The 13,038-nt window shown below is 49.1% G+C and overlaps 1 protein-coding gene across 2 annotated transcripts in view; it reads left to right on the top strand.

Annotated features, from left to right (window-relative positions):
* PRKCD (protein kinase C delta) overlaps nt 1-8,110 on the top strand; it is a 176,467-nt gene extending 168,357 nt beyond the window's left edge. For both annotated transcript variants that reach the window (XM_063940690.1, XM_063940689.1), the window contains exon 18: nt 7,536-8,110. In XM_063940690.1, coding sequence (XP_063796760.1) covers nt 7,536-7,694 — 159 coding nt within the window. In that variant the 3' untranslated portion in view covers nt 7,695-8,110. The remainder of the gene's footprint in view (nt 1-7,535) is intronic.
* The last annotated feature ends 4,928 nt before the right edge of the window (nt 8,111-13,038 follow it).

The following is a 13,038-nucleotide window of genomic DNA, read 5'->3' as shown; positions in this document are numbered from 1 at the left end:
ACAGGAAATTTCCTGCGGTGGAATTTCAACTGGGACGTTTTCTCCTTTTTCTGCAGTCAGGTGTGGATGTGGGCCTACGTTTGAGCTCCATAAAAGTCTAGATTTCGGCCTTACCCATTTTCTTCCAGAAACAATTGGCTCCTCTCCCTGAGGTTCAGACATTTTTGAAGGGGGTTCTGCACATCCAACCGCCCTTTGTGCCTCCTACGGCACCTTGGGATCGCAACGTGGTGTTGCAGTTCCTGCAGTCTGAATGGCTTGAGCCTTTACAGGACGTAGACATCAAGTTTCTTACGTGGAAGGCTGTCACGCTGTTGGCCTTGGCTTCTGCGAGGCGTGTGTCAGAGCTGGGGGCATTGTCTCACAAAAGACCCTATTTGATCTTTCATGAAGATAGGGCTGAACTCAGAACTCGTCAGCATTTTCTTCCAAAGATGGTGTCTGCGTTTCATCTCAACCAACCTATTGTGGTTCTGGTGGTTACCGACACCTCTGCTACTTCAAAGTCCTTGCATGTGGCGAGGGCTTTGAAGATCTATGTAAAGCGGACAGCTCGTCACAGAAAATCTGACTCGCTGTTTGTTCTCTATGATCCCAATAAAATTGGGTGTCCTGCTTCAAAGCAGACAATTGCACACTGGATCAGGCTTACTATCCGGCATGCAGGTTTGCCGTGTCCAAAATTCTGTACAGGCCTACTCTACTAGGTCGGCGGGTTCTTCCTGGGCGGCTGCCCGGGGTGGCTCGGCTTTACAGCTCTGCCGAGCAGCTACTTTGTCAGGTTCGAACACGTTTGCTGAGTTCTACAAGTTCGATACTTTGGCCTCTGAGGACCTTCAGTTTGGTCAATCAGTTCTGCAGGAACCTCGGCACTCTCCCACCCGGTTCGGGAGCTTTGGTACATTCTCATGGTACTAATGTGGACCCCAGTATCCTGTAGGATGTAAGAGAAAATAAGATTTTAATTACCTACGGGTAAATCCTTTTCTCGTAGTCCGTAGAGGATACTGGGCGCCCGCCCAGTGCTTCGTTTCTTCCTGCACTGTTACTTGGTTAAGTATTGTTGGTTCAGCGGTTGCTGTTCCTGGTTTAGTTTGGTTAGCTTGGCTTTCCTCTAGTTTGTGTGTGCTGGTTTGGAATCTCACCACTATCCTTTTATATCCTTCTCTCAAAATATGTCCATCTCCTCGGGCACAGTTTCCTAGACTGAGTCTGGTAGGAGGGACATAGAGGGAGGAGCCAGCCCACACTATCAAGTTCTTAAAGTGCCCATGGCTCCTAGTGGACCCGTCTATACCCCATGGTGCTAATGTGAACCCCAGTATCCTCTACGGACTATGAGAAAAGGATTTACCAGTAGGTAATTAAAATCCTATTTCTCGATCGTCCTAGTGGATGCTGGGGTTCCTGAAAGGACCATGGGGAATAGCGGCTCCGCAGGAGACAGGGCACAAAAGTAAAGCTTTTCCGATCAGGTGGTGTGCACTGGCTCCTCCCCCTATGACCCTCCTCCAGACTCCAGTTAGATTTTTGTGCCCGGCCGAGAAGGGTGCAATTCTAGGTGGCTCTCCTAAAGAGCTGCTTAGAGAAAGTTTAGCTTAGGTTTTTTATTTTACAGTGAGTCCTGCTGGCAACAGGATCACTGCAACGAGGGACTGAGGGGAGAAGAAGTGAACTCACCTGCGTGCAGGATGGATTGGCTTCTTGGCTACTGGACATCAGCTCCAGAGGGACGATCACAGGTACAGCCTGGATGGTCACCGGAGCCGCGCCGCCGGCCCCCTTGCAGATGCTGAAGTTAGAAGAGGTCCAGAATCGGCGGCTGAAGACTCTGACAGTCTTCTAAAGGTAGCGCACAGCACTGCAGCTGTGCGCCATTTTCCTCTCAGCACACTTCACACGCTGTCACTGAGGGTGCAGGGCGCTGGGGGGGGGGCGCCCTGGGAGGCAAATGTAAACCTATATACTGGCTAAAAATACCTCACATATAGCCCCCAGAGGCTATATGGAGATATTTAACCCCTGCCAAACTTCACTAAAGAGCGGGAGACGAGCCCGCCGGAAAAGGGGCGGGGCCTATCTCCTCAGCACACAGCGCCATTTTTTCTCTCACAGAAAGGCTGGAGAGAAGGCTCCCAGGCTCTCCCCTGCACTGCACTACAGAAACAGGGTTTAAACAGAGAGGGGGGCACTAATTGGCGATATAAATATATATATAAAGATGCTATTAGGGAGAAACACTTATATAAGGTTGTCCCTATGTAATTATAGCGTTTTTTGGTGTGTGCTGGCAAACTCTCCCTCTGTCTCTCCAAAAGGCTAGTGGGGTCCTGTCCTCTGTCAGAGCATTCCAGGTGTGTGTGCTGTGTGTCGGTACGTGTGTGTCGACATGTATGAGGACGATGTTGGAGGAGGCGGAGAAATTGCCTGTAATGGTGATGTCACTCTCTAGGGAGTCGACACCGGAATGGATGGCTTATTTAGGGAATTACGTGAACATGTCAACACGCTGCAAGGTCGGTTGACGACATGAGACGGCCGACAAACAATTAGTACCGGTCCAGGCGTCTCAGAAACACCGTCAGGGGTTTTTGAAAAAACGCCCATTTACCTCAGTCGGTCGACACAGACACAGACACGGACACTGAATCCAGTGTCGACGGTGAATAAACAAACGTATTCCTCATTAGGGCCACACGTTAAGGGCAATGAAGGAGGTGTTACATATTTCTGATACTACAAGTACCACAAAAAAGGGTATTATGTGGGAGTGAAAAAACTACCTGTAGTTTTTCCTGAATCAGATAAAATAAAATGAAGTGTGTGATGATGCGTGGGTTTACCCCGATAGCAAATATTGGCGTTATACCCTTTCCCGCCAGAAGTTAGGGCGCGTTGGGAAACACCCCTTAGGGTGGATAAGGCGCTCACACGCTTATCAAGTGGCGTTACCGTCTCCAGATACGGCCGCCCTCAAGGAGCCAGCTGATAGGCAGCTGGAAAAATATCCTAAAAAGTATATACACACATACGGTAGTTATACTGCGACCAGCGATCGCCATCAGCCTGGAGATGCAGTGCTGGGTTGGCTTGGTCGAATTCCCTGACTAAAAATATTTTATTGATATAGAGGATTTAATAGGATGCATTCTATATATATGTATGCGAGATGCACAGAGGGATATTTGCACTCTGGCATCAAGATAAGTGCGTTGTCCATATCTCCCAGAAGATGTCATGGACACGACAGTGGTCAGGTGATACAGATCCCATACGGCACATGGAAGTATTGCCGTATAAAGGGAAGGAGTTATTTGGGGTCGGTCCATCGGACCTGGGGGCCACGGCTACAGCTGGGAAATCCAACCTTTTTACCCCAAGTTACATCTCAGCAGAAAAAGACACTGTCTTTTCAGCCTCAATCCTTCCGTTTCCCATGTGGGCAAGCGGGCAAAAGGCCAGTCATATCTGCCCAGACATAGAGGAAAGGGAAGTAGACTGCAGCAGGCAGCCCCTTCCCAGGAAAAGAAGCCCTCCACCGCGTCTGCCAAGTCCTCAGCGTGACGCTGGGGCCGTGCAAGCGGACTCAGGTGAGGTGGGGGGGTAGTCTCAAGAGTCTCAGCGCGCAGTGGGATCACTCGCAAGTTGACCCCTAGATCGTACAAGTATTATCCCAGGGGTACAGATTGGAGAGTCGAGACATTTTTTCCTCGCAGGTTCCTGAAGCCTGCTTTACCAACGGCTCCCTCCGACAGGGAGGCAGTATTGGGAAAAAATTCACAAGCTGTATTTCCAGCAGGTGATAATCAAAGTACCCCTCCTACAACAAGGAAAAGGGTATTAGTCTTCCACACTATATTGTGGTACTGAAGCCAGACGGCTTGGTGAGACATAGTCTAAATCTGAAATCTTTGAACACTTACATAAAAAGGTTCAAATCAAGATGGAGTCACTCAGAGCAGTGATAGAGAACCGGAAAAAAGGGGACTATATGGTGTCCCTGGACATCAAGGATTACCTCCATGTCCAAATTTGCCCTTCTCAACAAGGGTACCTCTGGTTCGTGATACAGAACTGTCAATATCAGTTTCAGACGCTGCCGTTGAATTATCCACGGCACCCCGGGCCTTTACCAAGGTAATGGCCGAAAAGATGATTCTTAAAAGAAGAAAGGCATCTTAATTATCCCTTACTTGGACGATATCCTGAAAGGGGCAAGTTTCCAGAGAACAGTTGGAGGTCGGAAAAGAACTATCTAAAGTAGTTCTACGACAGCACGAGTGGATTCTAAATATTCCAAAAATCGCAGCTGTTTTCCGATGATACGTCTGCTGTTCCTAGGAATGATTCTGGGCATAGTCCAGAAAGAGGTATTTCTCCTGGAGGGGAAAGCCAGGGAGTTATCCGACCTAGTCAGAAACCTCCTAAAACCAGGCCAAGTATCAGTGCATCAATGCACAGGAGTCCTGGGAAAAATGGTGGCTTCTTACGAAGCGATTCCATTCGGCAGATCTCACGCAAAAACTTTTCAGGGGGATTTGCGGGACGAATGGTCCGGATCGCATCTTCAGATGCATCAGCGGATAACCCTGTCTCCAAGGACAAGGGTGTCTCTTCTGTGGGGGCTGCAGAGTGCTCATCTTCTAGAGGGCAGCACATTCAGCATTCAGGACTGTGTTCTGGTGACCACGGATGCCAGTCTGAGAGGCTGGGGAACAGTCACACAGGGAAGAAATTTCCAAGGAAGTGTGGTCAAGTCTGGAGATTTCTCTCCACATGAATATACTGGAGCTAAGGGCAATTTACGATGCTCTGAGCCTAGGAAGACCTCTGCTTCAAAGTCAACCGGTGCTGATCCAGTAGGACATCATCATGGCAGTCGCCCACGTAAACAGACGGGGCGGCACAAGAAGCAGGAGGGCAATGACAGCAAGGATTCTTCGCTGGGCGAAAAATCATGTGATAACACTGTCAGCAGTGTTCATTCCGGGAGTGGACAACTAGGAAGATTTCCTCAGCATGAATGAATTCCACCCGGAAAAGTGGGAACTTCATCTGGAAGTTTCCACATGTTTGTAAACCGTTGGGAAAGACCAAAGGTGGTTATGATGGCGTCCCACATGAAGCGCCAGGTCTAGAGACCCTCAGGCAATAGCTGGGACGCTCTGGTAACACCGTGGGTGTACCAGTCGGTGTATGTGTTCCCTCCTCTGCCTTTCATACCCAGTGTATGGAGAATGATAGGAAGGAGAGGAGTAAGAACTATACTCGTGGCTCCGGTTTGGCCAAGAAGAACTTGGTACCCGGAACTTCAAGAGATACTAGAAAGGATCTTGATTCAGCAAGAATCATGTCTGTTCCATGACTTACCGCAGCCGCGTTGACGGGTGAACGCCGGATCCTAAGGGAAAAAGGCATTCCGGAAGAGGTCATCCCTACCCTGGTCAGAGCCAGGAAGGAGGTGACCGCACAACATTATCACTGCTTAGGTGAAAATGTGTTCCATGGTGTGAGGCCAGGAAGGCTCCACGGAAGAATTTCAACTAGGTTAATTCCTACATTTCCTGCAAACAGGAGTGTATATGGGTCTCAAATTGGGGTCCATTAAGGTTCAAATTTCGACCGGTCGATTTTCTTCCAGAAAGAAATTGGCTTCAGTTCCTGAAGTCCAGAAGTTGTTAAGGGAGTACTGCATATACAACCCCCTTTTGATGTCTCCAGTGGCACTGGGCGATCTCAACGTAGTTTGGGATTCCTAAAATCACATTGGTTTAAACAACTCAAATCTGTGGATTTGATATATCTCACATGGAAAGCGACCATGCTGTTGGTCCTGGCCTCGGCCAGGCGAGTGTCAGAATTGGCGGCTTTATCTCACAAAGCCATATCTGATTGTCCATTCGGACAGAGCAAAGCTGTGGACTCGTCCCCAGTTTCTCCCTAAGGTGGTGTCAGCGTTTCACCTGAACCAGCTTATTGTGGTACCTGCGGCTACTAGGGACTTGGAGGACTCCAAGTTGCTGGATGTTGTCAGGGCCCTGAAAATATAGTTTCCAGGTCGGCTGGAGTCAGGAAATCTGACTTGCTGTTTATCCTGTATGCACCCAACAAGCTGGGTGCTCCTGCTTCTAAGCAGACTATTGCTCGTTGGATTTGTAGTACAATTCAGCTTGCACATTCTGTGGCAGGCTTGCCACAGCAAAAAATATGTAAATGCCCATTCCACAAGGAAGGTGGGCTCATCTTGGGCGGCTGCCCGAGGGGTCTCGGCATTACAACTCTGCCGAGCAGCTACGTGGTCGGGGGAGAACACGTTTGTAAAATTCTACAAATTTGATACCCTGGCAAAAAGAGGACCTGGAGTTCTCTCATTCGGTGCTGCAGAGTCATCCGCACTCTCCCGCCCGTTTGGGAGCTTTGGTATAATCCCCATGGTCCTTTCAGGAACCCCAGCATCCACTAGGACGATAGAGAAAATAAGAATTTACTTACCGATAATTCTATTTCTCGGAGTCCGTAGTGGATGCTGGGCGCCCATCCCAAGTGCGGATTATTCTGCAATACTTGTACATAGTTATTGTTACAAAAATCGGGTTATTGTTGTAGGAAGCCGTCTTTCAGAGGCTCCTTTTGTTCTCATACTATTAACTGGGTTTAGATCACAAGTTGTACGGTGTGATTGGTGTGGCTGGTATGAGTCTTACCCGGGATTCAAAATTCCTCCCTTATTGTGTACGCTCGTCCGGGCACAGTACCTAACTGGAGTCTGGAGGAGGGTCATAGGGGGAGGAGCCAGTGCACACCACCTGATCGGAAAAGCTTTACTTTTGTGCCCTGTCTCCTGCGGAGCCGCTATTCCCCATGGTCCTTTCAGGAACCCCAGCATCCACTACGGACTCCGAGAAATAGAATTATCGGTAAGTAAATTCTTATTTTTTTTTCTAAGCATAGAATTTGACGACAGATAAGAACCATTTGGCCCATCTAGTCTGCCCATATACATATACACTAGGTTTAAAGTTTTTTGTTTTGTTTTTTTGCTGGGAGCCAATTAACCTACCAGTATATTTTTGGAATGTGGGAGGAAAGCGGAGCAAAACCCACCCATTCATGGGGAGAATATACAAACTCCACAAAGTTAGGGCCGTGGCGGGAAACAAACCACGACTTCAGTGCAGTGAGGCAATAATACTAACCATTACACCATCCGTAAAGAATGGTGACAATGGCTAGTGCTGCAGACAGAAATCACAGGGAAAATGGCATGGTGGCTATTTTGCCGTAGATTTGTGCAGTAGTGAAGTCTCCAGGATCATAGCACGAGTGCCATGTTCCCGGAAACAGGCACAGTAGACTGTACTGCGCTGCCAGAGTGGACGGGGCCTGCACACATCCCTCTCCTCCGCCCCTGAGTCTTTCACACCAGTCATGTCATGTTACATAAAGATTCTACGCAAGCTCTCATCATTCACACGTCTTTCCCATTCTGTATGCCAATTCATTTCTAAAGTATCACCATTTGTGTCTTTTCCCAGAAATCTCCTAGTGACTATACCAACTTTGACCGTGAGTTCCTCAGTGAGAAGCCACGACTATCCTTCAGTGACAAACACCTTATTGATTCAATAGACCAGACAGCCTTCCAGGGATTCTCCTTCATCAACCCCAAAATGGAGCAACTCCTGGAGAAATGACAGCAGCACTCCATTTCTGAACTGTGGCCATAGGGTTATACCAAAAGGAACAACAAAGAGAAACCGTGTCAAAACTTTGTCTTCTATGAATCCCAGTATTGTGGAAGAGACTAGCTATCATGGAGCATTGTTCTTGATCTGATCACTCCAGCTATGAAAGGGTTATTTTTATTTTATACTTAATATATTCCTGATGTAGAACAGTCCTCTCATCTGGATACTTGAATATAGTTTATATGTCCACAAATTATAAATATTAGCTGAATATGCATTTTGCTGTACATACTGCTAAGAGGGTGTAAGGAAAACTATCGTGGGTGGGTAGAAAGGATTGCGACAAGTGACTCGGATGAAAATATTTTTTACAGTCCACTCCAGCTTTGTTCTAATAATAAATGGGTATCGAGAGTGCCAAACTAGTCATTGTATGGTTTATTCCCTTCTAATAATGTGAAGAACAATAGGATATTAAGAAAATTGCATATGATAACACAGTTACACATAAGAGCAGATTCAGTTCCCTGATGCGATCAGTTAATGCTGTCCCTGTGTGTTAAGCTGCAGAGGGTGCACATAATGTGTTACATGCACCCTCTGGGACTTACTGTGCAGGGAATTTGCATAATAGTTGAATTGCTCCGGCGTTAAACCCAGAGCTTTACTAGCACGATAAACACTGCCGCTAATTGAATCTGCCCCATAGTCTTATATTCTGCAGGACACACTGCAGAAAGTAACTTTCTCAAAATGATTTACGGGTAAAGGAATTTCTAGTTCTGCTTCTATTGTTAATATTTTAAACGCATCTTTCTCCTTTTAAGAGCAGCTGTACCTTGCTGGGCGACCCATGCCATTTGTGTAAGACAACTGTTCTCCAGGGATAGTTGCACCAGGGACCTTTAGCCCAGAGGGGCATGTGACAAATTTGCTAATTTTACATGCCAGGTATTTTGGAGGTCCAATCTGCTGAGCAGTGTCAGCGCCTCATAAATTACAGCCCAAAGTGGGTGTTCACATAAATAGAAGAAAACCCCAGCTCTGGTAGACAATTGTTTTATGTGCTTTGCACTTGTGACGCCCTGGCACTGTATAGCTGGTATGAGGCAGCTCACCTCCTCGCTGATGCCTTCCTCTACCCTGCCTACTTTAGCTTATGGGTGTGGGCAGCTAGTGACAGCGGGGGTTCCTCTCTTATGCTTTACAGCAGAGTGTTTTCTTATGCGGATACAGGTGATGATTGTACAGAGCAAATGCCCTAATGCCCACATTTATAGTATCAAGCCTTGGACGTCAGTAAAGTGGATGGTGATAAAGTGCAAACCAATCAGCTCCTAACTATCATGTAACATGACAGTTTGGAGCTGATTGGCTGGCACTTTATCACCGTGCAGTGTATCACTCTCTAGGGCTTGATAAATCTGGCCATAAGTTTGTCGCCTGACCTCTATTCCAAAATGCTCTCTGTTAAATGATTACTCAAATACATTAAAACTATTATTTACATCTACTTATCCACTCCCGCACAGTACTTTGTGATATTAGGTAGATGTATGAAGCAGTGAAAAGAGTAGAGAAGGTGCCCATGGCAACCAATCAGCTGCTCCAGATAATTTATTACAATGCAATTGATAAATGTTACCTCATTGCTGATTAGTTGCCATCTACAACTTCTCCACTGACTCACTTCTCCACTCTTTTCACTGCTTCATACAGCTCCACCATTGCTCCTTGCTAGTGTCTGTCATTCTTATAATATTGCCCTTTATTTATCAGACTCTCACTGATGTACAGGCACTAGGAGTTCACTCAGCTCATATGCAAGTCTGTGTTACTTAGAGCTGCTTCTCACATTGCAGCTCTCGGTATTCCGCCATTATCCCTTAGATAGAGATGGGCATGGTGTCTGAGGGGCTACACTTCAAATTTTATTTGAAGCACTGATCTGAAATTTGGCACGGTCACGTAAAACTGTCGTTCAGTGCTGCATGTCAAGTTTCAGGACCAAAAAATTAAGTGGCACATTTAGAATAATCTAAAGTTGAAAATGCTCAAATTAAAGTGTTTCATTTGATCCATGCAGTGCCGGGGATGGCTGTTAGGGAATTAGCATAACCGCACCCACTTCAATGATGTCAGTAATTCACCCGGAGGCGGGGAAATCAAAAGTGGAAGCTGGAGCATCAATATCCCCCATATTGTGCTGCTGAGCAGGAGAGGAGCACTGGAATGTGCATTCTTCCCTAAATAGCATCAGCAAAGCTATTACACGGACAAAGGGTGGCTGCTCCCCCTTCACACAGCCCAGGCTATGCAGATGGGGGGGGGGGGGAGGCGGTGCGCAAGGCCAGGCTATGCGGATGGTGTGTGCGAGGCCAGGCTATGCGGATGGTGTGTGCGAGGCCAGGCTATGCGGATAGTGTGTGTGTGTGAGAGGCCAGGCTATGCAGATGGGGGGGGGTGTGCGCAGGGCCAGGCTATGCGGATGGTGTGTGCGAGGCCAGGCTATGCGGATGGTGTGTGCGAGGCCACGCTATGCGGATGGTGTGTGCGAGGCCAGGCTATGCGGATGGTGTGTGCGAGGCCAGGCTATGCGGATGGTGTGTGCGAGGCCAGGCTATGCGGATAGTGTGTGTGTGAGAGGCCAGGCTATGCAGATGGGTGTGTGTGTGTGTGTGTGTGTGTGCGCAAGGCGCGAGGCCAGACTATGCAGATGGGGGTGTGTGTGTGTGTGTGCGCAAGGCCATGCTATGCGGATAGTGAGTGTGTGCGAGGCCAGGCTATGCAGATGGGGGGGGGGGGGGGGGGTGCGCAAGGCGCGAGGCCAGGCTATGCAGATGGGTGTGTGTGTGCGCAAGGCCAGGCTATGCGGATGGTGTGTGCGATGCCAGGCTATGCGGATAGTGAGTGTGTGCGAGGCCAGGCTATGCAGATGGGGGTGTGTGTGTGTGTGCGCAAGGCGCGAGGCCAGGCTATGCAGATGGGTGTGTGTGTGTGTGTGTGTGTGTGTGTGTGTGCGCAAGGCTTGTAAGCTTGCGAGCAGGGCCTTCCTACCTCTGTCTGTCTGTCTTTGCCCAGTTTTGTTCTATAATTGTTGTTCTAATTGTAAAGCGCAACGGAATATGCTGCGCTATATAAGAAACTGCTAATAAATAATAAATAAATAAATAAGGCGCGAGGCCAGGCTATGCAGATGGGGGTGTGTGTGTGTGTGTGTGTGTGTGCACAAGGCCAGGCTATGCGGATGGTGTGTGCGAGGCCAGGCTATGCGGATGGTGAGTGTGTGCGAGGCCAGGCTATGCGGATGGTGTGTGCAAGGCCAGGCTATGCGGATGGTGAGTGTGTGCGAGGCCAGGCTATGCGGATGGTGTGTGCAAGGCCAGGCTATGCGGATGGTGAGTGTGTGCAAGGCTATGCAGATGGTGTGTGCGAGGTCAGGCTATGCGGATGTTGAGTGTGTGCGAGGCCAGGCTATGCGGATGGTGTGTGCAAGGCCAGGCTATGCGGATGGTGAGTGTGTGCGAGGTCAGGCTATGCGGATTGTGTGTGCGAGGCCACGCTATGCGGATGGTGTGTGCGAGGCCAGGCTATGCGGATGGTGTGTGCGAGGCCAGGCTATGCGGATAGTGTGTGTGTGAGAGGCCAGGCTATGCAGATGGGTGTGTGTGTGTGTGTGTGTGTGTGTGTGTGTGCGCAAGGCGCGAGGCCAGACTATGCAGATGGGGGTGTGTGTGTGTGCGCAAGGCCAGGCTATGCGGATGGTGTGTGCGAGGCCAGGCTATGCGGATAGTGAGTGTGTGCGAGGCCAGGCTATGCAGATGGGGGGGGGGGGGGGTGCGCAAGGCGCGAGGCCAGGCTATGCAGATGGGTGTGTGTGTGCGCAAGGCCAGGCTATGCGGATGGTGTGTGCGATGCCAGGCTATGCGGATAGTGAGTGTGTGCGAGGCCAGGCTATGCAGATGGGGGTGTGTGTGTGTGTGCGCAAGGCGCGAGGCCAGGCTATGCAGATGGGTGTGTGTGTGTGTGCGCAAGGCGCGAGGCCAGGCTATGCAGATGGGGGTGTGTGTGTGTGTGTGCACAAGGCCAGGCTATGCGGATGGTGTGTGCGAGGCCAGGCTATGCGGATGGTGAGTGTGTGCGAGGCCAGGCTATGCGGATGGTGTGTGCAAGGCCAGGCTATGCGGATGGTGAGTGTGTGCGAGGCCAGGCTATGCGGATGGTGTGTGCAAGGCCAGGCTATGCGGATGGTGAGTGTGTGCGAGGTCAGGCTATGCAGATGGTGTGTGCGAGGTCAGGCTATGCAGATGGTGTGTGCGGGGCCAGGCTATGCAGATGGTGTGTGCGGGGCCAGGCTACGCCAGCAGAGACGGTGACTATGGCAGCCCCCCGTTCCAGCATCAGATCAGCTATCAGGCAGAGAGAGCAGTCTGGAGACAACAAGAAGTGCCAGAGTTGTGGCCACAGGGTTAGGCTGTGATTGGCTACAGCGCCTCTTCAGGTCATGCCACATCTGGCACAGGAAGAGGAGCAGCAGCACATGCACCTTATGGCGGAATTCAATTGTGGGCCAATTGCTCTAGCCGCAGTGTTTAAACGCCAGTAACAGCAGCCCGACTCGCACCCTTCGTTCAGCCAGTTCGCTCAACTATTCACTGAAAAGTGATCACTACCCTATGGTAATGAGTGAATAAATAGGAGATCTGAGTTAAGCCACATACACACTAGATGAGAAAGTAAAATATCTCGCTCAGAGGGGCCAATCTCAGCGAGATCTTTTACAATCCTGTCCAGTGTGTACACTCAATGTTGTTAATGATGCGTGCTCCCGCCCAGCGTTAACGACCCCCTCCCTCGTCTGAACATGTACAGAAGAGGGAGGTCCTCATTAATGACAGCCATGCTGTAGCGGCAGCATGGGCGTCGTTCCCCCTGCCGTTCCCTTTCAGCAGCCATCGGAAAGTGTGTATGCACTTGCCGATGCCGGCACCCCGTCGCCAATGTCAGCGGGGATCGGCTAGTGTTTACTGGGCTTTACAGGCATATACAGTTGTGCTCATAAGTTTACATACCCTAGCAGAATTTGTGATTTTCTGGCCATTTGTCAGAGAATATGAATGATAACTCACAAACTTTTCTTTCACTCATGGTTAGTGGTTGGTTGAAGCCATTTATTGTCAAACAACTGTGTTTACTCTTTTTAAATCATAATGACAACAGAAACTACCCAAATGACCCTGATCAAAAGTTTACATACCCCAGTTCTTAATACCGTGTATTGCCCCCTTTATTATCAATGACAGCTTGAAGTCTTTTGTGGTAGTTGTGGATGAGGCTCTTTATTTTCTCA

Source organism: Pseudophryne corroboree, chromosome 9 (assembly GCF_028390025.1).
Source record: "Pseudophryne corroboree isolate aPseCor3 chromosome 9, aPseCor3.hap2, whole genome shotgun sequence".
Lineage (NCBI taxonomy): Eukaryota > Metazoa > Chordata > Amphibia > Anura > Myobatrachidae > Pseudophryne > Pseudophryne corroboree.
The sequence above is the reverse complement of the archived record's forward strand: the minus strand, read 5'-3'. Positions and strand labels throughout refer to the sequence as shown.